This window comes from Silene latifolia, chromosome 7 (assembly GCF_048544455.1).
Source record: "Silene latifolia isolate original U9 population chromosome 7, ASM4854445v1, whole genome shotgun sequence".
NCBI lineage: Eukaryota > Viridiplantae > Streptophyta > Magnoliopsida > Caryophyllales > Caryophyllaceae > Silene > Silene latifolia.
The window spans coordinates 119824451-119851550 of NC_133532.1; the positions used below are offsets into that span (position 1 = coordinate 119824451).

A 27100-nucleotide genomic window follows, 5' to 3' on the forward strand; every position below is an offset into this window, starting at 1 on the left:
CACAGCCGTATAATACCAAGGAATCTCTCCAATTCGTGATATCTCGACCGTTATGTGCTGGGTATGATGAATAATTGGGTTGACATTCACCTCTTCTGGTTTCCAAAATAGCCAAATCCCTATAAGGAATATAATATTACTATTATAGTATAATTCACAATATGGCAATATTGTGATTGTCTAAGATTATAGTAGTCCTAGTTTTCTATATTGTGTTTTTATGATATATTCTAGTTAGATTGAGTTTCCAATTACTATCGTCTTGTAATTGCTATATAAGAAACCCTTTGTCATCAATAATATTCAAGTCAATCATTCATTCAATCTTATATTCTCTACATGGTATCAGAAAGGTAAGATCCAAAGGACCTTCACATACACAAACCCTACCACAAAACAACCACAACCAACGTTTTTCCGCTGTCGGCCGGAGGTGGTTGTCGTCTCTTTGACTTTTTCCATCTCCGGCAGGCTAAATCATTAATCATAACTAGCCTATCCATCTTTCGTTCATCTGTCTTGCTTCTTCTTTCCTAATCCCTATATAACATAATCAAATCTCATCAATAAAATTCTTTCACTCTCTTTATCCTATATGCTTTGGCCTTTGGGTTAGTTACTGTGTAAAACTCAACACAAGTCTCCCTCTAAATTACCATTGAATCAAGCCCCATAGCCTGCACAAACGGGTATGCCTTATGACGATCTCGTGACAATTTCTTCACAAATTCATCACTCTACCAAATAATTCACTTCTCCATATTTACAGCTTTCTTCTCTAACCCTCTATGTTCTACACTCTTGACTCTCATCGATCCTCGTATCATCGAATTTTCTCTAGAGCCGCCATCTCTTAAAGTTTCTGGTCGAATATTTTGACACCAAATTTTCGGACAATATTATTCAACCAATTTTCCTATCTTCTCATCTTTTAACTAAATCTCACAATTAAAATTCTCTACATTACTCCCACTCTCTTGTTGACGATAAGCTCCCTCTCCTAAACTTTTCAATGTTCTCCTCTTTCAAGTGACCCAAGGTTGTTGTCAACCAGCTTGAGCTTGGCCTATTGCTGCACACTTGCACGTCTCTAGCCATTCCGAGCATCGATTATCTGCTCGTCTTTTCTTGCAACTCTAAAGTTCTCCCCTTTAAGCTTTTATTTCTCTTTTCCAATACTAACGTGATGCCAAAGTACATGGCATGTCCTTTTTTAGCCCTTATCTGCATACCTCTGACTTTGCTCTTCCACATGCAAGTCCGCATTACCTTATTATTACGTTGCTCTTTCTTTGTCTCAAGGCAAATTGCTAGTCACTTGAAAACCTTGCTCACAAATTACTATGTCTTCCTATCTCAAATTTACTCATCTACCTCAAATATGAAGTTCCTCTCAAAAAGACGTCTTCTTTACCTCAACTCAAATTTTCTTTTCCAATTTCCTACATGTCTCCATACTAACCCTCTTTCTCTTGGTCACCGTTATTATCTCTGTAAAATTATACGGAGTATATCTCTCCCGGCCTTTACAAAATACAGTCAAAATAGTTTTTTCTTCACCTCTCACAAAAATAAATTACATATCATCTTTCTCAAAGTATGCCCTAACCTTTGGCAATCTTTCACAAATTACTCATCTTCTTTAAATTTCGGCCATCGTTTCCTCTGGCCATCTTTAATTTCTCTCAAATTATGCCATAGTTTTTGGCCTTTTCTCAAATTCGTCCCTCTCAACAAATATTCTTCTCATGATCCAACGATCAAATTTGAATCCCTATAAGACCGTACAAATTTTATTGTGCAAGTTTATTTCCCAAAATCATCAAGCTCACAGCGTACCCACTAATCACATTTACTTGCTTTCCCAACTTTCTCCCCTTTATCTACTATGGCAGAATTAAGCCTCTACATCTCGTCTACTGCTACTTCTCCTGGCTCAAGATTGCACTCCTGTCTTCTTCTTCTCAAGATTGTCCTTCCCCTTCGGTCGTCCATCTTGTGGGGGCGTATAAGGAATATAATATTACTATTATAGTATAATTCACAATATGGCAATATTGTGATTGTCTAAGATTATAGTAGTCCTAGTTTTCTATATTGTGTTTTTATGATATATTCTAGTTAGATTGAGTTTCCAATTACTATCGTCTTGTAATTGCTATATAAGAAACCCTTTGTCATCAATAATATTCAAGTCAATCATTCATTCAATCTTATATTCTCTACAATCCCACCACTAAAACCTTCAGCCTCTACCCTTGTTTTCCCTCCATAGTTGATACGGTCACACACTCGTTGTGCAATCTCACCACTAATGTGGGTTTCTACAAGGGCTAGCACTTGCGGTTTATTGATACGAATAATCTCTTTCTAACATAGCCATGAAAGCTGCACTTCCTGCTCCCTGTACATTCCAGGTCATTAAGCTGAGCGAAGCTGAGCGGAGGACGCTCATTAAGACGGTTTGGGTATCTATCCATAAAGTTATTTGGATGTTGAGGAGAAGAGGACAAGTACGTCTCAGATAGCTTGTTGAGCACCGTCATCACCTGCGGTGTGATTTTGACCTCCATGAATAGATCTGGTGTCGTCGTCCATGGTGGGACAAAGGCTTCGATTTCCACCTCCATCATGTAGGCTAATGGTAGAGCCACTGTCATTGTCGGATTCTCCATGGGGGAGTCTATGAAGAGAGAATGCAATAGCATGAGATAATGCAAGTCTATATTAAGGAACCATGTGAACTTCGCTTTCATATGTACTCGTTATCTCTTAATATGATCAAACCATCTTACTTGCATATTAGTTCCTTACTTCCTTCGATCTGTTTTACGTCCAAAACTCCCAACACACTATTTTCTTACTAAATTACTTTTTATGAAGTTTCGAACAACAAAGTTAAAGAAAACATTACATCCCTTTATTATTGTTGTGTTTGTTTTAGGATTATTATGATCGGTGGTGGAATCAGTGCACTATTTGATAGTTTTATGGACACTACTTTTTCTTTAGGTATTCAAATTATACATTTATATCCGATCTATTGATTACTCCGTAATGATTAATGGTAGGAGATTAGTATTTGAAGGGTACTGCTTTATGTTTCCTTGTGATCAACCAGTTTGTAGTTCAATTAGGGGATAGTGATCAAAAGTTTTAGTATATACCATGTATAGACGTTAAATCATAAATCATAAATGTCGTATTAATATGTTACATTAAATTATTCTCAATTCTATGGGTCTTATAATCTACTTAGCAGATTCAAATGGCTATATAATTCTAATATCTTATCTTATATAGCTTAGAATAGTTTGTAAAGTTGAGATTTCTAATAACTTGAAAGTCGTTTAGAAAAGTTGAAACTCTCTCTAGTAGTTCTATCATATATACATAATCCATTCTAAATATAGTTCAATGTAATTTGTTAGGTTTCATACTATTAACCTTGAATTGCGTAGGAGTATAACAAATTAGTATTGTATGTCCCTATGGGTAATTGACCATTTAGGCACATTATTTGTCCCTCGTGAAAATTGTGATCTTGATCCTTCGTATAAAGTCGATCATTATTCGTTAACCTTCACAGTAAAAAAAACTTATTAAAAACAATAACGTGCAACAGATTAAAGCAAGCAAGTACACATAAATATCATGTGTAGAAACGATATGAAAATAGGTAGGCGTCATAGTAAGGCCAGTATCTAAACTAATAGGTAGAGAATTTGAGAATGATCTATTGTACTCCGTAATTATGGAGGAAGGCACCTTAATACACACAATACATGAATCACATGAGATAGACGCCGTTCTAACATGATGAAAAACAAGTCATTGCAGTGCACCAAGTACCAACTGAGAGCCAATCTATCGATTGAGTAAATTTCTTTCAGATTAGAAATAAATATATTCAAATAAGTTTTGATTAACTGATACAGGGAAAACTACATTAGCTAAAGAAGTTGTCAGCAAAGCAAAAGGCGTCTTCGAGACAACGGTAATGGTTGAAATTTCAGAATCTCCAAATATAGAATTCATTCAAGATCAGATTGCAGATCAACTTGGTCTGTCGTCTTTACGTCATGTGCATGGTGTTGATGAAAAGGCTACCCAGCTATATACCGCATTGGTTCAAAGAGTGAAATCAAAAGAGAAAAAAGAAAAAGATGAGAAATCAGACCGGAGAAAAGATGATAATAATAATTCAATACTCCTTGTATTGGACAACATTTGGAAAGAAATTGATGATCTGCCCCGAATTGGAATACCTCGCGAGTCTTGTAAGCTTTTACTGACGAGCAGAAAAAAGGATGTCTGTAAAGCGATGGGTGTACTGGATACTAACAATTATGAGGTGGGCTTGTTGAATGATAAGGAAGCAAAGCATCTCTTCGAGGTTCTAGTAAAACAGAAGGTCACTGGGGAATATGAATTTGTTGGTAATAGACTGTTGAAAAAGTGTCAACGTCTACCTCTTGCTATTGTAACAACAGCCAAATTTCTAAATGGTAAAGAGTTGCGAGTCTGGGAACAATTTGCCAAGGACGTGGAGAAGCCTATTCCATGTCAAATTACTGATCTGCATCATGGAACGTTCTCAATTTTTAGAACAAGCTATGAAGCCATGGCAAGTGAAGAGAAAAAGAAATTCTTTTTACTGGCTTGTTTATCTCCTGTTGGTTCAAGTATATCCGTTGACGACTTGATGAGGTATGGTATTGGATTGGATTTATTTCAACATGTCAATAAACTTTCAGAAGCCATAGATTTAGCACGGACTTGGGCAGAAGAGCTCGTTTCATCTTCAATGCTTCTAAAAGGTGATTCCGATGAGACTTTAAAGATCCACGATGTTGTCCGGGAATCTACTATGTCTTTTGCGTCAAAATTTGGTATAAATAAAGGTAATATTGATACAAAAAGTTGTTACCTGTTGTTTACTCGATAATCTTTTTATTCAATGCCATTTCTTGAAGCTAATTAAATCACTACGTGTAAGATAATGCAGATAGACATATGTTTCTGGTGGACGCTATTCCTAGATGGATTTGCGAAGAGACTTTCAATAAGTACAGAGGCATATCACTTTTGGCTCAAGCTAATTTTGCTCCTCTAAGAGGTGTGAAGGCTGCTTCGCTTCAAATTTTGCTATTCAAAGGCAATAGAGATGACGATTCTTTTCTTGATTCGAATTTTTTCCAAAGAATGACAAATTTGAAGGTCTTGGAAATGCGATATATGAATTTTGAGAAAGGGCTACCAGAATCCTTGTGCAAGCTAAAAGTTCTCAAAACATTGCATTTAGTGGAATGTAAATTAGGAGATATTAAGTTGATTGGTGATTTGGGGAGTCTACTTGTTCTTAGTTTACGTGGATCGTCTCTGGAGGGATTTCCTGATGAAATTGGGAAGTTGTACAAACTTCGGTTGCTGGATCTGAGTAAGTGCCGGTGTAAGGAGCCAAGAATTCCTGCTAATGTGATAGGTGGACTTTCTCTTCTGGAAGGGCTCTACTTGGTTGGTAGCAGCTTTACAGAATGGGCGGTAATGGAAAGTACATCTAATGACACAGGAGTAAGTACTCTTGCAGACATAGAGGATCTTACTAAGTTGGTCTTTTTGAATGTGCTTGAAATACACATTCGAGAACTTGTATTACCCATTTCTGACCAATTTGTCAAAAATCTGGACAAATTCCAAATATATGTTCGGGAAGAAGATTTAGATCAAGAAGATTGTGATCAAATGCCATCTCCACGTGCTCTTATTATGGCATCAAAATTTGATGTTAGCCAGCAGTTGAAAAAGGACAATTGTCTAATGGCATTACTAAAGAAAGCCGATTTCTTGGCTTTAGGGAGTGCAACAGTTAAGAATATTGTTCCCGAGTTGGACAAAGAAGGATGTAGAGACTTGAGTTGTCTTGTACTGGCTAACATTGATAGCATAAGCAGGATATGTGAAGGAAAAGCTCCGACAGAATTGTTCTATAATCTCTGTCACCTTGGAGTTTCAGAGTTGGAGAAATTAGAAGTATTGTTACCGGTTAATCCCCTTCCACTTAAAATGACCACATTAGAAATTTCAGATTGCAACTCTTTGACGTACATTTTCAGTGAGGACGATGGGGTAAACAAGGAATCGGATATCATCAAGTTGCCTTGTTTAAAAACGCTGGCATTAGATGGGGTTAGTAATCTCATAAGTTTTGTTACGGAATCCAACAATGATGATCGTCGACGCCCAAGTTTTTTTAGTAGTAAGGTACGTGTGACGTGTTTTATACCTTCTTATTTTATTTATTTTGCTATATCCCCTTCTTATTTTTCATGTTTAAAATTTGTTTGTTTTCTAATTGTTCCTAAGCTGTTTGTGATATGTCTTAGACTAAGTTTATCCCAAGACCGAATATGAGTCTTAACAACAGTAAAGTATTATTATTTTATTATTCGACTCAACTTAAACTTTCTTATTCATTCTACTTTATCCCTCAAACCCATTAAAAATCTCAAACACAATAAATAGAACCCACCCTACACACACATAATACTATTCATCATCACGGGTCTTAAAGTGGGTCTTGGATACTCTCAGACTTTGCTACAGTAATAGTTGTCCTTGGGATTGTACAAATATGATGCTCAGATTTTAGTTCAGACTCTCCCTCAGACTTTGCTAAAGAAGTGGTTAATCTTAGTCTTAGTCTTAGTCTTGTCATTGCGTCTAATGTCAGTGTCGTTTTTCTCCTCCTTGTGCCATTGATTTGCAGCAGTGTAGGTAGTGTATTAGGGATCAAGTTTTACATTGGCCTAAACCCGATTAGTTTTAAGTATACCGAATCTGTGAAGTATCAAGTATGTGGTTCGTAGATTGAAATGATTGTCATGATACGAATAAATTAATGTTTTTTTTAGGGGGGATATGAATAAACACAAATTCTCATTATAGACGGACACTATCCGTCTATACGTATAGACGGATAACATTTTCCCTCACAAAATATCCATTTGCCATAAAGTGGGAAGCACATGGAAGGTGCCCCATCTTGCCCCCCCTACCCATTTTATTAGAGGTCTTTACCCGTCTGTTCGTCCCACCCGTCTATACCAAGACCTATTGATGAATAAATAATGTTGGATACACGCGAATTTATCCATATTTTCATTGGTTTTCAGCGATTTCATATCTCAGCATAACTAGATTGTAATAACACTTAGCTTTATAATAAGGGTTTTTCTAACATGTGCCCTAAGGGCACATGATAAGAAGCTAAGTGGGGAAAGATTTTCAACATTATATCACTAATTATGGTAAATATGAGTTTCAACTCTAATTTGTCATGATATATTCTCAACAAACTTTCCATAATTAACTTATTATCATGTGCCCTAAAGGGCACATGTTAGAAAATCCGTTATAATAATGCGTTATTTGAGTTTAGATGTACAATTTATGAGCTTTATTTGAAAGAATTTGAGCTTAGATGTATAGATATGGGCTTTATTTGAACTTCTTTTTAAAAATATTGAACTTCAAAAATTATAATAAAACTCAAAAATAATTTATGTACGCTCAATTTAATTTTAATCTTAATTATAATTTTGACATTAAAATATAACTACAAAATTATAAAAGCCCGAAAAAAATACACATAAGCAATGCTCAATGCTCCTGTACAAGTAGGTAAGTAGGTAGGGATGGTAGGGGGTTAAGGACCCTACCCAAATCCTTTGGGTCTTACCCTAACGGGTTGAGTATGAGTCTTCTTATTTTAGAGCCTTATGGGTATGACTTGGGTATGGTCTACTTATAAAATGTCGGGCACGGGTATGTGTCGGATATGAGACCTATACACACTTAACCCCTGCGAATTTTGTATGTATATATTTAGCTTAATATTTTCAGTTAAAAGTATGAACTTTATTTTCAGCTATTCAACATTATTTTTGTTGTAAATCATCTTTCCCTCACTCAACCTTGTCCTCATTTCGGTTGACGTTAACATTCATAATAGGCGTCATGAGTATGGTGTTTTGATATTTTGTTTATATAAATATGGAAGATTTTGTTATTTATCTTTATTGCTACACTTTTATTAAGTTTGATGACATTTTAAAACTAAATTGTACATTTTTTAAGTTAAAAATTGTACGTTAAATTAACGTAATTGCTAAATCCCGCACACAGTTTTACTAAATCCCGCACACTTTACCACTTTATTCCAATCCTACCCTTCATCCTAAAAAATTAAAAAAAGTTTTTCCCCTCCTCTCCCTCTCAAAACTTAATCAATTCATTAATAGTTCAATAATTATGGACCTTAATTCGCGCATATGTAAGTAATTTCGTTGTTTAATCAACGATTTTGTTAATATACATCTTTTAATTGATTGAATGTTTCTAAAAAAAGCACAATTAGGGTTTAATTATTGTCGTGAAAAAATTGATTGACCAAATTATCGATGAACACGTTAATTATCAATGCCCATAATCAACTAAAGAAAATTAAACGAGCAGCACTACGTTGCTTTGCTGAAGACGATCGTCGATCAATTGGAGGGTGCTTAGATTTCAGCACTACGTTTTAATAAATCATGGGTAGACAACATTAGCACCATCTGTGACCACAAACCCCCCACCCTGCGTCGCCGTTGATCGCCGAAGACGGCCGTCGATCTACCTTCTGTCACCTACTCCCCTTTCCCTCTCTCCATCACCGTCGGTTTAGGGCACCCGCCCCCGGTGGTCCATTGGGGTACTTATTGGGGATTTTTTATTTGTTGGGGGTTTTGATTTGTCTCTCTCTGTTTGTGGGGGTGAGAAATGAGAAGGGTAGATTCGGTATAGGATGCAAAAATGTGCGGGATTGAGTAAAACTGTGTGCGGGATTTAGCATGTCCCTAAATTAAACATGATCTAATGGTAGGGGTGTTAATGAGACGAGACACCTCGCGAGCAACTCCACGGCCGAAATCGGCTCGTGCGAGCTCGACTCGGACTCCGACTCGCAGCTCGAGAGCTTAACGAGACGCTGGCTCGACTCGGAAAGCTCGCGAGCGGCTCGAATTTGTGTGATTAGATAAGATATTGCTCATATTTTGTAAAAATATTCTATCGTGGATATATATTTGTATCACACATATCAAATATCTCACAAATTTGCCAAATATTTTTACATATAACCTTCGAGCCTTCTTTTTGAAAATATCGAAAGAAAAAAAATCGAACAAATCAACAATTATATATAGGCTCGATTTAAGTTAGAGCTCGCATTAATACTCGCAAGTTTGATAACTTGCACTTTTTTTTCAAGCTCATGTAAGCTCGACATCGGCTCGAGCTCGAGTTTTGGTTCTTGAGCACAAGCCAATCAAGGTCAAGCTCGGGCTCGGCTCGGCTCGGCAAACCTAGACCGAGACCCTTCTACCCATACATGGATAGGTCGGGTATGGGTCTACGAACCCTAATGGACATAGGTCGGGTATAGGTATATCATGAAAACGGAAGTACTTGTATGGTACAAGACCTACCCATCGCCATCCCTATTTACAACTGGTTGTACCCTACCCTTTTCCCCACCCCTCCTCCCGCCATCGCCAGAAGGATCGCCAACATTGTCACATATACGAACACCGCCACCGAAACCAATGTGGCGACTTACAACGACGCCAGAAACACTACCCAAAACCCACACTCTAATAAACACACATATCGCAGGGATCTATCTACTATCTACTAATGGGATGCGAGGAGATTAGGTATTCGTGTTCTATTAGGGACCATAACCTAGGTGACTTATATATAGTCTCATTAGTTTAATGTGTCCATCATGCATTAGAAACCTAATGGGTATCTACACTTAGATAATAGACTCACCCATACTTTTTTTAAGACATACACCGTAGTGGATCACTTTATATTTGGGCTAAACCTAATAGATAGCACATAAATACAATTATAACCGAATTAATAATTTATCCACATATATTATTGTACTGGGCCCATATTTCTTAGTTTTTACACAAATATGAGTATATAACCTTACTTGCAAACTCGAAATATTTCTCACAAAGTTTGAAAACTTTACTTTCAAGCTCGGAATATTTCATGCGAAGCTCGGGAATTTTACTTATTTCATATAAAGGTCAGATAATTTACTTGCAAGCTCAAATATTGTGGGCAGTAGTGTGAGGCGAGGCGGTGACGCAGTGTTGGATTTCAGGTTGTAGAGGAAGGGGGACATGGGTCGACGGTGGTTGGACGTCAGGTGGGTGTCTGGGGTTTAGTGGGTTGAAATTTTGAAACATTGTGGTTATCTTTTAAGAATAGAAGATTATTTACTAATTTGCTATTAGTTCTCCCATGCTCCGATGCTCGGATGTATAATTTTATTGTGATATTCATGTAACTAATCATTATAACCTTTTTACAAAATTATATTTTCAACCAAAAGTTAATTATAAAGTCCTAAATCCAAATTATAAAAGCTATTACCATTCATATTTGATACTCTCTCTTATTCTCTAAGATCTTCCACTTTCCTTATTAGTTTATAATTTGTGGTTCTTAGGACTTCTGGCTCCACATTTCCTCTCTTACTTTTCATTTCCTCCATTTTCCTCAACAAATTTCATTCTGTTAAAAACTACCCAAAAAGCAATGTGGAATATCATAGTGAATAAGAGGGAATAAGAGGGAGTAATATTTTGGGTGACTAATCTAAAATGCAAAATATTTATGTAAGTAATAAAATGATATTTTGCAAATAATCTTTTCAACCAAAAGTTCCTATAATGTCGGAAATCCAAATTACAAGCCATTATCATTCATATTTGGTTATGTTTCAGGTTGCATTGACATCCTTGGAAAAATTGTGGTTGAAAAATAACGTGAGGATTGTAAAGCTCTGGGATAAGGAATCGAATCGGCATAGTTTTCATAATTTGAAGGTTCTAAATATCAGTGGGTGTGAAGAAATGGAGAGTATAGGACCGCCGTCTATGTTTTTGTCTCTTGTTCAACTTGAAAGCCTAACAATAGAAGATTGCAAGAAGATGCAACAAGTCCTTAGCGATGAAAGTGAAACGCAAGAAATTCCTAAAGAAATTATCACATTTCCTAATCTGAAGCGCCTTGAGATAGAGAATATGGAGAATTTAGAGTGCTTCTATGGTGGAAGTTGTAAACTGACATTTTCAAGTTTAGAAACGTTGATGCTTGATTGTGAACGCATGACAAAATTTGCGGGGCACAAGTTCAACGACCTTTTTTCCCAAAACGGTAATACTTCCTTCTCTATTTATGTCTCAATTCATATTACGACTCGTTTAAATTTTCAATATTTTCACGGAAAAAGATAATATACAACTAAACACCCCAAAGAGTGTGTTTGCACTTTGTAATTCTTATCATTATTACTTGATATAATCTTCACAATATTTTCCATGATTACGGGTGATGTGTTTTAAAGAGAATTAGTCGCACACGGGATTGGACACAAAATCCGTTCTCACTTAACTGTGTTTCTTTCTCCACATTAGAATTATGGAAAATACTTGTGTTCTTCCGGAGGACGTCCTCCCTATACACAAAGGAGGAGCACCAAAATGGGAATTAAATATTATAAACAAAGTGTCTTGTTTATGACGGACACCATGTGTCACAACCTGATAATGTCTCTCTCACAATAAGGCAAGTGGGAGGGCAAGTGGGGGAAATGGAGCACCCCATGGATAGTGCCACTTGCATAATGTGAGAGGGACACTATCCGTCTTCAACTTGTGACGGATAGTATCCATCTTCAATGAGAAATTGTGTATTATAAAATACTCCTTTGAGTGTAGGGAGGACATCCTCCGGAAGGACACAGGAATTTCTCTAGAATTATAAGTATACTCCCTCGAAGAGACCAATCACCATAGCTTATTGTGAATTGGAGGGAATATATCTTTGTTTTTTTGTTTGTTTTTTATTTACCTCCCTTCGAAGAGACCAACCACCATAGCTTTTTCTGATCAATAAACTATAAAAGATCGTCGTACACGTTGTCAGGTTTTCATGCTTTTCTAAATTGGTGATGCTGATTTTTTGTGGGGCCCATTTTACAAAATATTTTGAACAACCCAAATTGGTATACTTTATTTTTGAGTTATTTTTAAAATTAATGTTTTAATATAAAGAAACTAAAGATATGAGGTTCATATAAAAAAAAAATTACGCAAAATGGATCTACGTAAGATAAGGATGTACGAAGTTTTGAGAGTGACTTGATTAGGTTAAGTCGGCTTGGTGGTTCAAATGACTTGTGTGACTTGTATACATGGAAAATCATATTTTTTAGAAAAAATCTCAAGAGTATAAAAGCCAAGTTTTCTCTTGGATTCCTATTGGCCGATAATTTTTAGGGCTTGAAAAATGTTTATTTAGGTAGGCCCCCCATATTCTTAATACATAATTAATCTCTCTCTTACTTTCATTAATTAATTACTCTCTTTCCTACTTTCTTTAATTAAAAACCTTACACTACATTATGCTTACTTAATGTATTTACTAGTAAAGATCCCGTGCTACAGCACGGTATTTGTAAAGGGTTGTGTTAAAGAAAGTTGTAACTAAAATGTTGTCATTAACTTATTTTTACATTTAATAAATCTACTATTCACGAACTCATTTTACATTGAAAATGTCGTGAAATGTATTTATTAATGATTTTATTTTGTAAACTTCTCTAACTTACTTTAATGATTTTTTATTTTCATGAATCTAATAATAATATCAATTATATTTTTGTTTTATAGACATGAAGTATACGTCAAATCATTTTCTATCAAAGATTAGCAATTTGTATTTAAACTTTTATTTTATGCTAATTAAAAAATTATTTTAATTGATATAAAGTTATATTTTAATGTAAAGTTAATAGTTTAATGTTTCATTTGTTTCCTTATTTAACTAAATGAAGTTTGGAGGGAAATTTTTTCTTATTTAAGTAAATAGAGATAGGTAGCAAACCTTTTGAGAATCTTATACTCCTTATATGGTAAATAATATGACTGTAAATATTGTAATTCCGTTTGTGTACAAATTATAATATATAAGCATAAATTATTTATGGTATATAATTAATTAAGAGATAATATTGTGGCTTAGGCGCAAAACTTAGGCGGAAAAATTCTAGCTTTATTAATCTCTTAGTATATAGGGGATGCTTTCTAAATGTACTCCGTATTATATTATACTTTCTTAATGTATTATATTATAAACTCCTTTTTTTTACGGTTGATAAAAAAAATCAAAATAAATGAAAATGAGTACTTTTATAAGATTAATACAAATTCTGTCTTATACTCTTATGAGAGGGGAGAGTGGCGAGAAGGCGAGTGCTGACTTTAGAGTTGGTATTGTTATGGAGGCTTAAGTTTAATTTGTGTTGAGTCAAACATATTTTAGGGTTTATATCATTTATAAGTGAGTTTGTATTAAAATATAAAATGAATATGGTCGAATAAATAGTGTTTTGTATGTGTTTATGATAAAAAAAAAAAAAATTATATATAAGTAGGAAATATTATACTCACTCCGGTTTTTTTTTTCGTTTTTTGAGGCGACAATTTGACTTTACTTTTAACAAAAATATAGTTGTTCAAAAAATATAAAAATTATACCATTAAATTTCTTATGAAAAGAGCTTTCATATGAGTATACATTTCATGATATGTTTTCTTTTATTTCTCTAAAAGTGAGAACGACATTTATAAAAAACAGAGAGTAAAAAAAAAATTAACGTACAACTATAAAGTAAAAGTATATATATATTAAAGCATAATTAATTATTCCTACATAGCTATATATATGGAGGGGATAGTTTTCAAAGAAATTTTTCAAAAACTGTAATTATATTAGTCTTTTACGTCATACTTATTTGAACTTTTATTTTTAATATTTATGCATTTGATTAAAATGGAAGAGTGCTTCAGGGTTTCTGTGCGATAAAGATATGCCCCAAAGATTAAAGGGAAAATTTTATCGCACGACAATTAGGCCTGCCCTACTTTACGGCTCCGAGTGTTGGGCCGCGAAACATTGTCACATTCAAAAGATGAGTGTGGCGGAGATGCGCATGTTAAGGTGGATGTGCGGACATACAAGGAAAGATCGGTTAAGGAATGAGGTGATTAGGGAAAAGGTTAAAGTGGCGCCAATAGAGGACAAGATGATGGAAAACCGACTAAGATGGTTTGGCCATGTGAGAAGGAGACCTATGGACGCACCATTAGGAGAGGTGGAGACTTGGAGTACGAAAAAGGCTCCTAGAGGCAGAGGAAGACCGAGACAGACATGGTTGAGAGTAATAGAGCACGATATGAGAGTTCTGGGGCTTGAGGAGAGTATGGTGATGGAGAGGGCACAATGGAGGGAAAGGATACATGTGGATTTTTAGTATTTGATGTTTTTTGACAGATTTAGTGTTTTTTTATTTATTTAATTTAAAGAAATTAATTTATTTATTTTCCTCTCCTTTATTACACACTTTTTCAACAACCACTTTCTTATAGTTTTTACCTGGTTCATTCCGGATCCTTAACTCTATTTCGGTTTTAAAAATCGTTTTAATCTTTTCTCTCGATTTAAATTTTAAGTTTTTATAAAAGAAAGACGGAATTCGATTTTAAAACCCCTAAGTTCACCTTGACTTTCCATTACATTTTCGTTCTCCCTTTTTGTTCTTCATCTTCCCTTTTTTATTTCGCATTTTGAGGCGTGCGTTCACCAATGGACGGTTCGAAAGGATGATTCATGTCAGCCGACCCCAAATCATTTTGGGATTAAGGCTCTGATGTTGTTGTTGTATGCATTTGATTAAATTGTTGAATATAGAATCCCATGTAATTTTTTTACACGGGTGAAAAACTAGTTGAGTTTAAAGCAAAGTCGTCGAGTGACACACCACTCAACGACTTTGGTTAGTTCTACCAGGTACACTTAGAAATGTTTTTTTTTTTTTTTTTTTTTTTTTTTGCATTTTTATGTTAAGTCGAGTAATGGAGCGACTTTGCTTTAAAGCGCTTCAAAAGGCGAAACTCTCGTCGTATGCTTTTATAAATTAAGCCACGGCTAGCCAAGCGAGATAGATCATTAGGCTCTGAAAGACCTTGACTTCCGTCAAGTGTTGAATTTCGAGTTGCTCAATCATTGAGCAACTTATGTGTTTTCTTTATGTTAGCTTGTTTTAGGAAAGCCATAAATTCACGAGAAATACGCGCTAATACACAGAAATTCTAAGTTGTTTTCTGGCCCCAGAAAAAAGAAAATTGCAGTATATAGAAACACAAAGGGTTCTTTGGGTACATTGCCCATATTTCGAGCGTATTAGCATACTTTCTTGGAAATATGGGCACCTTTTTTTTAACTCTAGTAAGGGGATTAGTAGCTGATTGAGCGAAAAAACTACGGTTATACTCAGTAAGCTAACAACTTCTAACTTGAACTTACGTGAAACCATTTTCAACATTAAGTTTTATCTCAACCCTGGTTCATATTTTTTTTTTTTTATCTAAACACTTACATTTTAAAAAATTATCTTTATTTGTTGTTGACCAGGAGTATCCCCTACCGACAGCTGGGGCAATTTCCTTCGGGATATTGAAGGCAGTTTAAAAAAAATTATTTGAAAGGCAAAGCAATTGTCTTCTCCACATGCGACCGTATTACTTTACCCGGTTCCCTCCCAATTAAATAGTCTATAAAACAGGAGGAGATAAGAGTATTTGTTCACTGCTTCAAATGATTGAATTGTGATAAATTAATGGATCAATTAATCTTTACACCCTTATAAAATCAACTTTTCTAAACTTACACCCTTATAAAAAAAAAATTAATATTAATTGATCCTAAATTAATTAATTAACCATTTAATTGCAGATTGAATTCCCCCGTTTGGAAGACCTATGGTTGGAGGAGGTGAGCGATGAAGTGAGGATGTTATGGGAGTTGCACGAGGGAGAAAGTCAAGGAATTATCTCATCTAACCCTCCTAATTTAACCGAACTCCGTGTTGGGAAAATCAAGTTGCCATCGATCGTCTTTCATAGTTTGTCTTACCTCCGTGTAGAACCCGTAGCAGGTGATGCCAAATTCCTATTTTCATCGTCATCTGAAAATGAAGGATGTGTTGGGACATTTTCCCAATTTCCAAAATTGGAAGAACTATACATTAAAGGTCGTCCGGCTCAGAAACAATTTATTGAGGATGATGGCTCCACCGCTATCTTGAATTTTTGTGGTCGATTGAGAAGTTTGACGCTCATATCTGCATTGAACATGGAGGTCGTATCTTTACATCTTTTCAAAAGTCTTCGTGACGTTGATATATCGGACTTGGCATGTGAATATTTATTCTCACCGATGGGGGCTTTCGGAATTGTCGTCTCTGAACAACTTACAATTGAAAGGTGCCCAAACTTAGAGGTGATAATCCGAGGAGGTGACAAAGATACCACCGTTGTTTTTCCTCGGCTTAAGACATTAGCCTTGCGGTATTTGGAGCGTATGAGCAAGTTGTGTTCCATTTCGGACATCCCACTTCACTTCCCATCACTTGAACGCCTCAACATATATTCGTGTAACAAATTGGAGTCTCTTTTCTCCGGAGAACCAAATCAAGTCGTAGAATTACCATCTTTGGAATATGTGTCAATTCAGATCGTGATGCCATAAAGTCATTCTCAACCAGACCTCTAAACATTCCTAAATTAAGAGAACTATGGGTATCTAATCGCCCGAAATGGAGTGGTTTTTCTTAGGAAACTCAAATTGCAATGCAGACCTAGAACTGCCTTCTCTGGAGAAAGTCACTATCGAGAAATGCCCCAACATGAAGTCATTCTTTCCTGCACTTCTAAGGGCTCCGAGGTTAAGAAAATTATCTGTAGCAGAATGCAACAAATGGGAGTGGCTTTTCGACGGAGAATCAAATCAAGTCGCAGACTTCCCATCTTTGGAAGAAGTGACAATTGATGAGTGTGATGCCATGAAGTCTTTCTCAACCAGACCTCTAAAAGCACCTAAATTAAAAAAACTGACTGTATCTAAATGCCCCAAAATGGAGTGGCTATTAGACGGAGAACCAAATCAAGTCGTAGAATTACCATCTCTGGAAGAAGTGACAATTGATGAATGTGATTCCATGAAGTCTTTCTCAACTGACCTCTAAAAGCACCCGATTAAGAAAACGAAGGTGTCTAACTCCCCCAAAATGGAGTGGTTTTCATTAGGAAACTCAAATTGCAATGCACACTGAACCGCGTCTCGAATACGTCATTATCAAGAACTGCCCCAACATGAAGTCATTCTTGCCTGCACTTCTAAGGGCTCCGAGGTTAAGAAAATTATTTGTAGAAAAATGCAAAGAATGGGAGTGGCTTTTCGACGGAGAATCAAATCAAGTCGTAGAATTACCATCTTTGGGAGATGTGGCAATTAAGGACTGTGATGCCATGAAGTCTTTCTCAACCAGACCTCTAAAAGCACCTAACTTAAGAAAACTATGGGTATTTAACGCCTGAAATGGAGTGGTTTTTATTAGGAAACTCAAACCGCAATGCGGACCTAGAATTGCCTTCTCTGAAGAACATCATTATCAAGAAATGCCCCAAAATGAAATCATTCTCGCTGCAGCCTTCTAAAGGCTCCTAAATTACAACTCGTGAAAATCGATAACAAGCCCTATTCAATTGCCGAGATTGGAGACTTTAATCACGTCTTGCAACTGCAAAAAAAGCAGTGAGCGTAATAAAAACCGACTTGTAAACTAAGGTGCAAATGAACGATCGTGGAATATAACTGAAAACCGCAAGCTTGCAATCGAGGATGATGATGGTACGCATGATCGCTAAAAATTTCCTCTTTTCTTTTCAATCTGCTTTGGTTTTCTATGGTTTGTATGTTCTTTGTTTATGGCTGCTTTGTGCAATTTGTGTTTGTTCTACTTTCTTTTCTTTGGTGTTTTGTGGGAACTCCTTGGCTTGCTTTTGCCTTGAAATTATTTATTGTATTACTCTTTCAGAATTTGATTTCATGTATCATATGAAATTTAATGACCGACTCCATATCGCACTACCCCATTTAGATAGATAAGACAAGAGTTTGTCTCTCTCTAGACATTATGCTTTTGTCTCATTTAGGTATTTGACCCATTTCTGTCTTTCCCGCTGCAAACTTTTGTTTGAATCTAAATTTTTACACCCTACAAAGTACAAATTTATGTTATGATTATAAATCTTACTCCCTCCAATTCACCATATTCTTCCCTATTTCCTAAAACGGTTATTCAGGTTTTCTTCCCCTTTCTATTTTTGGTAACTTTTTACTCTTATTTTATTCATACCTCTCTCCTATTATCACACCCCACCCAACTTTTAATACTATTTTATTCATTACTTTAATATTTGTGGCACACAATTCATTATTTAACTCTTAATTATTCATCCCTCTCTCCTATCACCAAACCCCACCCAACTTTTTATCAATATAATACTCCATTTCTTAATTTTTGTGCCCAAACTAAAGAGGAAGAAAATAGAGGATTGGAGGGAGTATAAGTTTAATGCATCTCATCAGTAAGAAAAAAAGCTTTAACTTGGGACAAATTCTTGCTTAAGACGGGTTGTATTCGACTATTCGCTAATACCGTAATACGAGTTTATCTATTATGTACTCTCATGCGTAAGTTAATTGAAGCACCAACATTAGATTCCTTCTCGTCACTTGATAGATAATGATGTGTTTTTTTTTTTGAGTTCCAAAAAAATTATCATTTTTTTCCAAAATCTGGAAATTAAATTACGCTCGGTCCTCGATAATATGTTTAACGTTACAGCAACTGCAGTAGTTAGTAATATCCTCAAACTGAATTTACAGACACCACAAAATACACCATGACACCAAATAGACAGTTAAAGATGCAGAAATAATAACTTGCCTGAACAACTAAATTGCGTCTTTCACAGTCCAACAACATGTTGACAGTCCAGTTTGCCGCCTTCTTAGGGTTACGAAACTTGATGTTTGCCAGGAGTTGAAAAAGTACACTTGTCTAAAGGCATTGCTTAAGAAAGCGGATTTCTTGTCTTCAAACGGGACAACAGTCAATAATATTGTTCCTCAGTTGGACGAAGAAGGATTTAAGGACTTGTGTCATCTCAAACTAGGTTACCTCGATGACATAAGCAGACTATGCCAAGGGAAAGCTCCAACAGAATTATTCCTTAATCTGCGTCACCTTGAAATTTTAACGTTGGGCAAATTGGAAGAATTGCTGCCTTCAAATCTCTTTCCACGTAATTTGACCACGTTAAGAATTAGTTTGTGCAGTTCTTTGACCTATATTTTCAGTGAGAATCGTGGTTCTCCGCCATCCAATGAGGTCGATGGAGCAGACAAGGAATCAGATATCATCGAGTTGCCGTGTTTAAAAACGCTGGATCTATTTTATATTTGGGGTCTAGTAAGTGTGGTTAAGGGGTCCATCATTGATGATAGTCGGCACCAAGGTTTATTCAATAATAAGGTATGTGTGTGATGTTTTCTACTGTATATTTCTATAGTCCTGTACTTCTATACCACGTTTACTAGTTTATTCCCCTTTAGTTGGACCCAGAGATCTAAGGGGAAATGAAGTTGGGGGTAAATCATGAAGGTAATTTCTTCCTTTATTAACTTTTACAATATTCGTCTTACACAAAAATATGTAAATCTGGAAAGTTTATGTGGGTGTGGGAAAGTACGTATATATAGATGATGGCTTTGTTTGGTACATGGCATATTGGCCAATTTTCAGCATATTAGAGAGGTTTAACATGTTTGACTTACGAATATGCTATTTAGAGCGTTTGGTTTATGGCATATTGAAATAGTATATTGGGGTCCAATATGCTATTACCCGCATATTGGGTTAGCGGATTAGAATGAAAAAAATTGTCTTCTTTACCCCTTAAAAAAAATACTAACCTTCCTTTTATATACTTAATAAATAATTTGTTCATATCCTTATTTGTCATTTTACAAAGGAGCTAAACAATCTGCTAATCTAAAACTGTCAATTATCAAATACCTCTAAAACAATTCTGCTAAATAACAAAAGTTACAGCAACTATTGTACAACTATTTGTTCATATCCTTATTTGTCATTTCATGAAAAGGTAATGCACTAATAATCCCTCGTAATTTTTTTTTCCCTGTATGTAGTCATCCTTACTGTGAGGTATTAACTATTAACCTAGCTAGCCGCTCAACCATCAACACAAGTGCTCTCTTTTCCACCTTAAAATTATACTCCCTTGAGTCACCGCGTTTCAATCATCGCTTTACCAATTTTATTCTTTGTAATTTTTTCTAAGAGGTATAATTAAAGGTGACCAAATGATATGATGGAGGAATTATATATCATTGTGTTTTTTTTTTTTTCCAATGAGCCAAACACATTGGTGTTTTGTGTAAATTACACCGTCATATAGGATGGCTTATTCATGCTTTACCAGCTTTGATGATATTGATCCTACGTAGACGATCCTATTTTATCCATTTTGCTATTCTTTTATTTCTTGACAAGAATGTTCCCTCCATCATATTTACTTGGTTAATTCCCGAATTAGGAGAATGAGATGGAGTATTTGTTTATCGCAATTGAAAACTAATTTAACTTAATTAATTAATTGTGTAGATTGAATTCCCCCGTTTGGAGGTGGTACAGTTGGAAGAGCTCAAAGATGAATTCCCCCCATATTACTATGTTAAAGACACTAGCTGTTGGGAAAATTAAGTTGCCATCGATCGTCTTTCATAGTTTGTCTTGCCTCCAAGTAAAACCCATGGCTAATGCCAAATTCGTATTATCATCAGCGGAGAATGAAGGATGTTTGTGGACATATTCTCAGCTGCCAAAACTGGAAGAACTAACGATTGTCCCAACTCTGTGGAACAAATAGTTGAGGATGATGGCTCCACAGCTATGTTGGAATTTTGTGGTCAGTTGAGGCGTCTGACACTCGAATCGACATGGTACATGGAGGTGGTATGTTTACATCCATTCAAAAATCTTCTCTACCTTTCTATATCAGACACAACATGGGAATATCTGTTCACAGCCAATGGGGGTTTGGAACAATTGCAGTCCCTTGAAGAGCTTGATATTAGTGATTGTGAATTCTTGGAGGTAATGATCCAAGGAGGTGACAAAGATAACGATGTTGTTTTTCCTCACCTTAAGAAGTTATCATTGCGGACATTGAGCTCTTTGAGCGAGTTTTGTTCCATTCCGGACACCCCACTCCACTTCCCATCACTTGAAATACTCTACCTAGAATGGTGTAGCAAATTGGAAGCAATATTTGTGGGACCATTCGTGGCTCCAAGATTAAGAGAATTGATTGTAAAAGGATGCTACAAATTGCAGTGGCTCTTCTCTGGAGAAGAAAATCAGGTCATAGAATTGCCGTGTTTGGATAAATTGCAGATCGATTCTAGTTATGTAATGGAGTGTTTGTCAAGAAGACCTCTAAAAGCAGCTAAATTAAGAAAAATAAAACTTTCTGACTGCGCGAAAATGGAGTGGTTATTATTAGGAAATACAAACTGTGGTGAAGACCTGGAATTGCCATCTCTGGAGCGCATCACTATCAAGGGATGCCTCAACATTAAGTCATTCTCGCCTGCTGTTCTGAGGGCTCCCAAATTACAACTAGTGAAAGTCAATGATAAGTCTTATTCATTGACCAAGAGTGAAGATTTGAATCAATTACTCCAGTCTATAGCAGATCAGATGGCAGTAGATTTTGGAGTCCATTCAAATCCCAAGATACAGATCGAATCTGAACTAGTTCCTAATTCGGAGCCTAAAGCGGATACTAAATTGAATCCCGAACCAGATACTGAATCTGATTTAGGTGTGGAAACTACAGCAGATCCTTAACTAAGGTAATTTATTCTAAATACATCTTCGGAAATTATACTCTTTGATCGTTGTAAGGTGCGACCAGTTAAGTCTACTTATTTTGCAAATTGCGAGCTGTCGCCTGTCGCAGATGTGCATTATGCAGGCCACTGACTTGATATTAAGTTCGCAAGTATCAATCAAATTGTGTATTCTTGTCATTATGCTTCTCTAACAACAATTAAGCATAAACAATTCCAATTTGCAGATATTAAACAACTCGAAGCTTAAATAAATACTGACTGACTAAGTCTACTAATTTGTGTTAATCGTTAAGCGGATTGCAAGCTGCCACAAACGACTGCATTATCCAGGTCAATGACGAGTTAAATATTACTCCGTAGCAAGTCTGTATCAATCAAATCAGATATACTGGGATCTTGACTATTTTAGTCAATATGCTTCATCAACAATTACACAAATTCTTATTTAAGACGGCCACGATCTAAATAGGTATCATTTGATAGGTAATCGTCGCAAAAACAATTTTTATTTTTATCATCAAGTAGAATTGTAGTAGAACTGTAGAAGTATTTGAGTTCGTTTTACAATTAAAACGGATATTGCCGCCTTAAGCAAGACTAGCCGAACTAATAATCGTAAACAATTCCCATTTGCATATAATTCAGCAGGTATCTATCAAATGACAGTATCTTAACATGATTGAATGGGAACACAATATTGTTTATTATTGTCACTATTTACCCTTAAGCCAACAACTCGATGAAAATTCCAGCAGGTATCTATCAAATCAAATGACAGACTCTTAACATGATTGAATGGGAACACAATCTTGTTTATTATTGTCACTATTTACCTTTAAACCAGCAACTCGATAAAAAATTTAGTAGGTACTCGTATCTATCAAATGACAGACTCTGAGCAATGATTGAATGGGAACATAATCTTGTTTATTCTTGTCACTATGCGACCCTTAAGCCAACAACTCGATAAAAAAACTCAGCAGGTATCTCTAACAAATGATAGACTCTTAACATGATTGAATGGGAAGATAATCTTGTTTATTCTTGTCACTATACTCTGTATCAACGATTAAGCATAAACAATACCCAATTGCAAATATCAAACCACAAATCGGAGGTTACATATAAATTAACCTGATTAGGTCTACTTTTCCTAGATTATATAGTAACATGATTAAACCTCGTTTATTGTTTATGCAGGTTGCCGGTTATTGCGAGACATGTGCAATATACATGCCAATGACTTGTTCAGTAACATTATTCAAATGATCCAATCTGGATACAGCCATGTACTCCCTCCGTCAAAAATTACTAAACGATAAGTGAAACAAATGGGCGTGAATGATCAAATTGCGCTTCATGAAGTTTATTCTAAAATGGAAAAGACAACAAAACAAATGACGGAGGAGGGAGTATTAGAGTGTAAATAATGGAGTCTTAACTAGATTCAATCGCAACGCATCTTGATTATAACGTAGAAACCTAGGAATTACTTCCTTCATCTACCTTTTTTATTCTTTTCTACGAGTTATTTAATCAAAGGTAAAGCCCATGGGCCGCCAAAAAAGCTCAATGTACTTTTGGGCGGGTTTGGGCCAAGATTTGCCCAAATTTTGGCCTTACCCGCCCATATTTATTAATTAAGGAATATTTTTCTTATAAAATTTGTTTAAGTAGCGTAAATTTTATATATAATTCCTTATAAACTCATGTATATATTTATTGAGATTTAAAAGTGATGTTCCCGTAACATAAATCATATCTACTAGATATGATTAAGCATTATAATGTGTCGATGATTGTCTTTTATTCTATTTTTAGAGATTAATTCATATATATTTCATCATACTTTGTACGATTTTTTATACTAAGTGCACATTTAAAGTAAAAGTTGAAGGCATTATACTACTTATATCGTTCGGTAAGTCGTAAATTTTAGGGCCCGAAAAGCCCATATAGGTCCAAAAGCCCGATTTAGCCCATAAGGGCCGGGCTTGGGCTCGCTAAATAGGCCCTCTCATTTGGCCCGGTCCGGCCCAACCCGCACACGTGGGCCATTTTTATTATCTCGGCCCGGCCCAAGCCCGCATAGGCCCGGCCCATGATCAGCTCTAGTGAGTAGTTAGTACTAAATTAAAACTGTACTGTAGAACACATGAACGCGAACTTGACACGAATTCTCAAAGTAGACAAAACAGAATTTGGTACGACTACTCCGTAAAAATTTGAAATTCCAGTAATTGAAATTGATTAACTAATTACAGTATTTAAATGCAAGGGATAATAAAAACATTTCAATTTTACGATGAAAAATTCAAGTGAAATGGAAGAATAACCTGGGTTTTAATCCGCTGTAGTTCGTCAAATTGGTTGCCGGTCTAAGTATCCTTCTCCAAAAGATTGTGGATGACCCGTTTCTAGCGGCGAGTCGGAGGATCTTCATGGCGGTTTAAACTCCGCCCACCGTTGGTGGTGCTCGAAATAATGGGTGACAATGATTAAAAAGGAAACAAAGGTTATGTTGAGTGTTGACATGTGTTAGCAAGTTTAGATCCGGACAGTTAAAATTGGCCGGATTGGATCGTTTGGTCTGGGTTGAACCCGGATTGGAAATACAAATTGTGGTGAAGACCTGGAATTGCCATCTCTGGAGCGCATCACTCTCAAGGGATGCCTCAACATTAAGTCATTCTCGCCTGCTGTTCTGAGGGCTCCCAAATTACAACTAGTGAAAGTCAATGACAAGCCTTATTCATTGACCAAGAGTGAATATTTGAATCAATTACTCCAGTTTATAACGATCGATGACAGTGAGATTTCGGAGTCAATTCAAATCCTGAGATACAGATCGAATCAACTAGTTCCTGATTCGGAGCCTAAAGCGGATACTAAAATGAATCCCGAACCAGATCGAATCTGATTTAGGTGTGGAAACTATAGCAGATCCTTAACTAAGGTAATTTATTCTAAATACATCTTCGGAAATTATACTCTTTGATCGTTGTAAGGTGCGACCGAGGAAAATTGGTCATTTCATGGTGAATAATGACCATTTTATATGTTAAAAAATCTCTTAACCTTTTCAAGTAAAAAGTGATGACTTTTAAACACAAAAATTGACCTTTTTTAATCATAAAATGGTAATTTTTTCCCGTTGCAACATTCAACAATGGTACACAAGACCTACTAAGGTCTCGTTTGGTTGCCTCTTGTAAATTATGGGAGTTGGAAAATCCCATGAATTACAAAAGTGTAACTTGTTCGGTTGCCTTTTTTTTGCCATGATGTAGGCATTCCATTCTCCAAGGAGTTTCCAACTCCTTCACAATGGAGGAGTTGAATTACCTAGGGCCCCCTGGGTAATTGCAAACTCCGGTGTAATTGAATTCCTACATCGGCAACCAAACGGATTTTGTTAATTCACATGAATTTCATGTGGGAGTTCAACTCCCATGAATTCGATATTCCGGTGGAATTGTATTCCCACGTGCAACCAAACGAGGCCTAATTCATTTTTTGCTTAATTCTATGCTTCTGTAATTGTTAAAAGTTTTAAATTAGGCTAATTATTAATGTTGTTTGTAAACTTGTGTATAAGGTGAGTTGATTGTGTAATTAATTACGGAATACATGGTGTTTGGGTGTGATTTCGGGCTTGATGTTATGACCACGTAAGCTTTGTTGAATGATGGCTTTGCTTGACTCTTCCTTTCGGCCTCTCCTGAAACAATGAACAAACCGAGGGCTCGGCTTGGTACCGAGCGTACTCACTCCGACGCTCAAGTCGAAGAAACTTAAAGGGATTAAGTTGTGTGTTACTTGGCAAAGTATATTGTAGAGAGATAAGGAGTTTATACCGATTAATAGTGAGTTTATGGGTTATTTTTCGGATCCTTTTCTCGTTGAGAGAAGTGAAGTATTTATAGACTTTCACCTTTTGTCACGTAGTGGCCAAGTGGCAGAGCAGGTGGAAAGACTGTTCTACCCTCGGCCGAGAGACCCATGGCGGGCCGGCTGACCGTGTTGACTCCATGCCGAGGGGTCTTGGATATGAGTACGCGGATATGTATCTCGGCCGGCTAGTTGCCGAGACCGAGACCCAAGTGACAGGCCGGCTGGATGCGTCGGCTAGGCTGTCTAATACGTTGACTTGCTGTCTTTTGGCTTTGACCTTGCTCAAGATGTTGACTCGGTCAGCGGGTGCAGAATATGCCCCATCACATGGTATTCAAACATATTTATTTGTTGTTAGGTATTTTTTCGGTTGTACCTCTAATGATTTAATTTTAATTTAATGTTATAATATACTACCACCAAACGAAGATTTACTACCACCAAACGATACATTAAGTAACACGTTATATCTGGTCCGATTCGGTTCAATTCAAATACATTACCAAATCTCATCCGAACCACAATCACACATTCACACTTAAGAAACTGTTATGAAATATTATTATTATATGGATGTCCATATCTTATAGAATATATTATATTATGGAAACTCTATCATTGTATGCGTATATATACCCCTCATAATGGAATAAGAATTGAGTTTTGCCTCTCTACTATTCACTCTAACGTTTCTCTCTAATTCTCTCTTCTCTTTATTTCACAACACGTTATTAGCACGAGTCTTAACCGTCTGAGCAAAAAGGGATTTATAATGTTAATCTGTTCAAGATCTGATAATTAGAAGGTTCGTATCAGATCTTATATATTATCTTTAGCCGATTCAGGTACGTTTTTATCATCCACTTTAACCATCGACATACAAAATTATCTGCCATAAACCTAATACGGACGAAAGAAAAATAAATTTAGCATACATCAGATTTTAGGATATTAATCAATTTCTTCGCAAGTTCCTCACAATTAATTGTCTATGCTATTATCGTATCATGTTATCATTGGGCATCTCACATACATTTTTAAGTGTAATAATTGCAATTTTTGGTTGTTTCTTCATCTTGTTCTCATGCTTATCCATGTAATATACGTCCACTGATAGCTAATAATGGAGTATATTTTTTATAGTTGAAATTATTAAAAGGTATAAAATTGTTTAGCTTATCATGTGAATTTATTTATAATATACCACGTTTATTAATTGTATCACAAACTTGTA

At 35.9% G+C, this 27100-nt stretch overlaps 2 protein-coding genes across 4 annotated transcripts in view; both read left to right on the forward strand.

Annotated features, from left to right (window-relative positions):
* LOC141592753 (disease resistance protein At4g27190-like) overlaps window positions 1-16008 on the forward strand; it is a 41935-nt gene extending 25927 nt beyond the window's left edge. For both annotated transcript variants that reach the window (XM_074413550.1, XM_074413551.1), the window contains 4 exons: window positions 3939-4904; window positions 5009-6264; window positions 10848-11280; window positions 15922-16008. In XM_074413550.1, the coding sequence (XP_074269651.1) occupies window positions 3939-4904; window positions 5009-6264; window positions 10848-11280; window positions 15922-15926 (2660 nt within the window). In that variant the 3' untranslated portion in view covers window positions 15927-16008. The remainder of the gene's footprint in view (window positions 1-3938; window positions 4905-5008; window positions 6265-10847; window positions 11281-15921) is intronic.
* The window catches only part of LOC141592760 (putative late blight resistance protein homolog R1A-4), a 127990-nt gene extending 105841 nt beyond the window's left edge, over window positions 1-22149 (forward strand). The window contains exons 1-2 of one of the 2 annotated variants that reach the window (XM_074413567.1): window positions 18280-19567; window positions 20720-22149. In XM_074413567.1, coding sequence (XP_074269668.1) covers window positions 20912-21967 — 1056 coding nt within the window. In that variant the 5' untranslated portion in view covers window positions 18280-19567; window positions 20720-20911 and the 3' untranslated portion in view covers window positions 21968-22149. Of the gene's footprint in view, window positions 1-18279; window positions 19568-20719 lie in introns of those variants that run through there. The other variant, XM_074413565.1, reaches the window with a different exon arrangement.
* Window positions 22150-27100: the final 4951 nt, after the last annotated feature.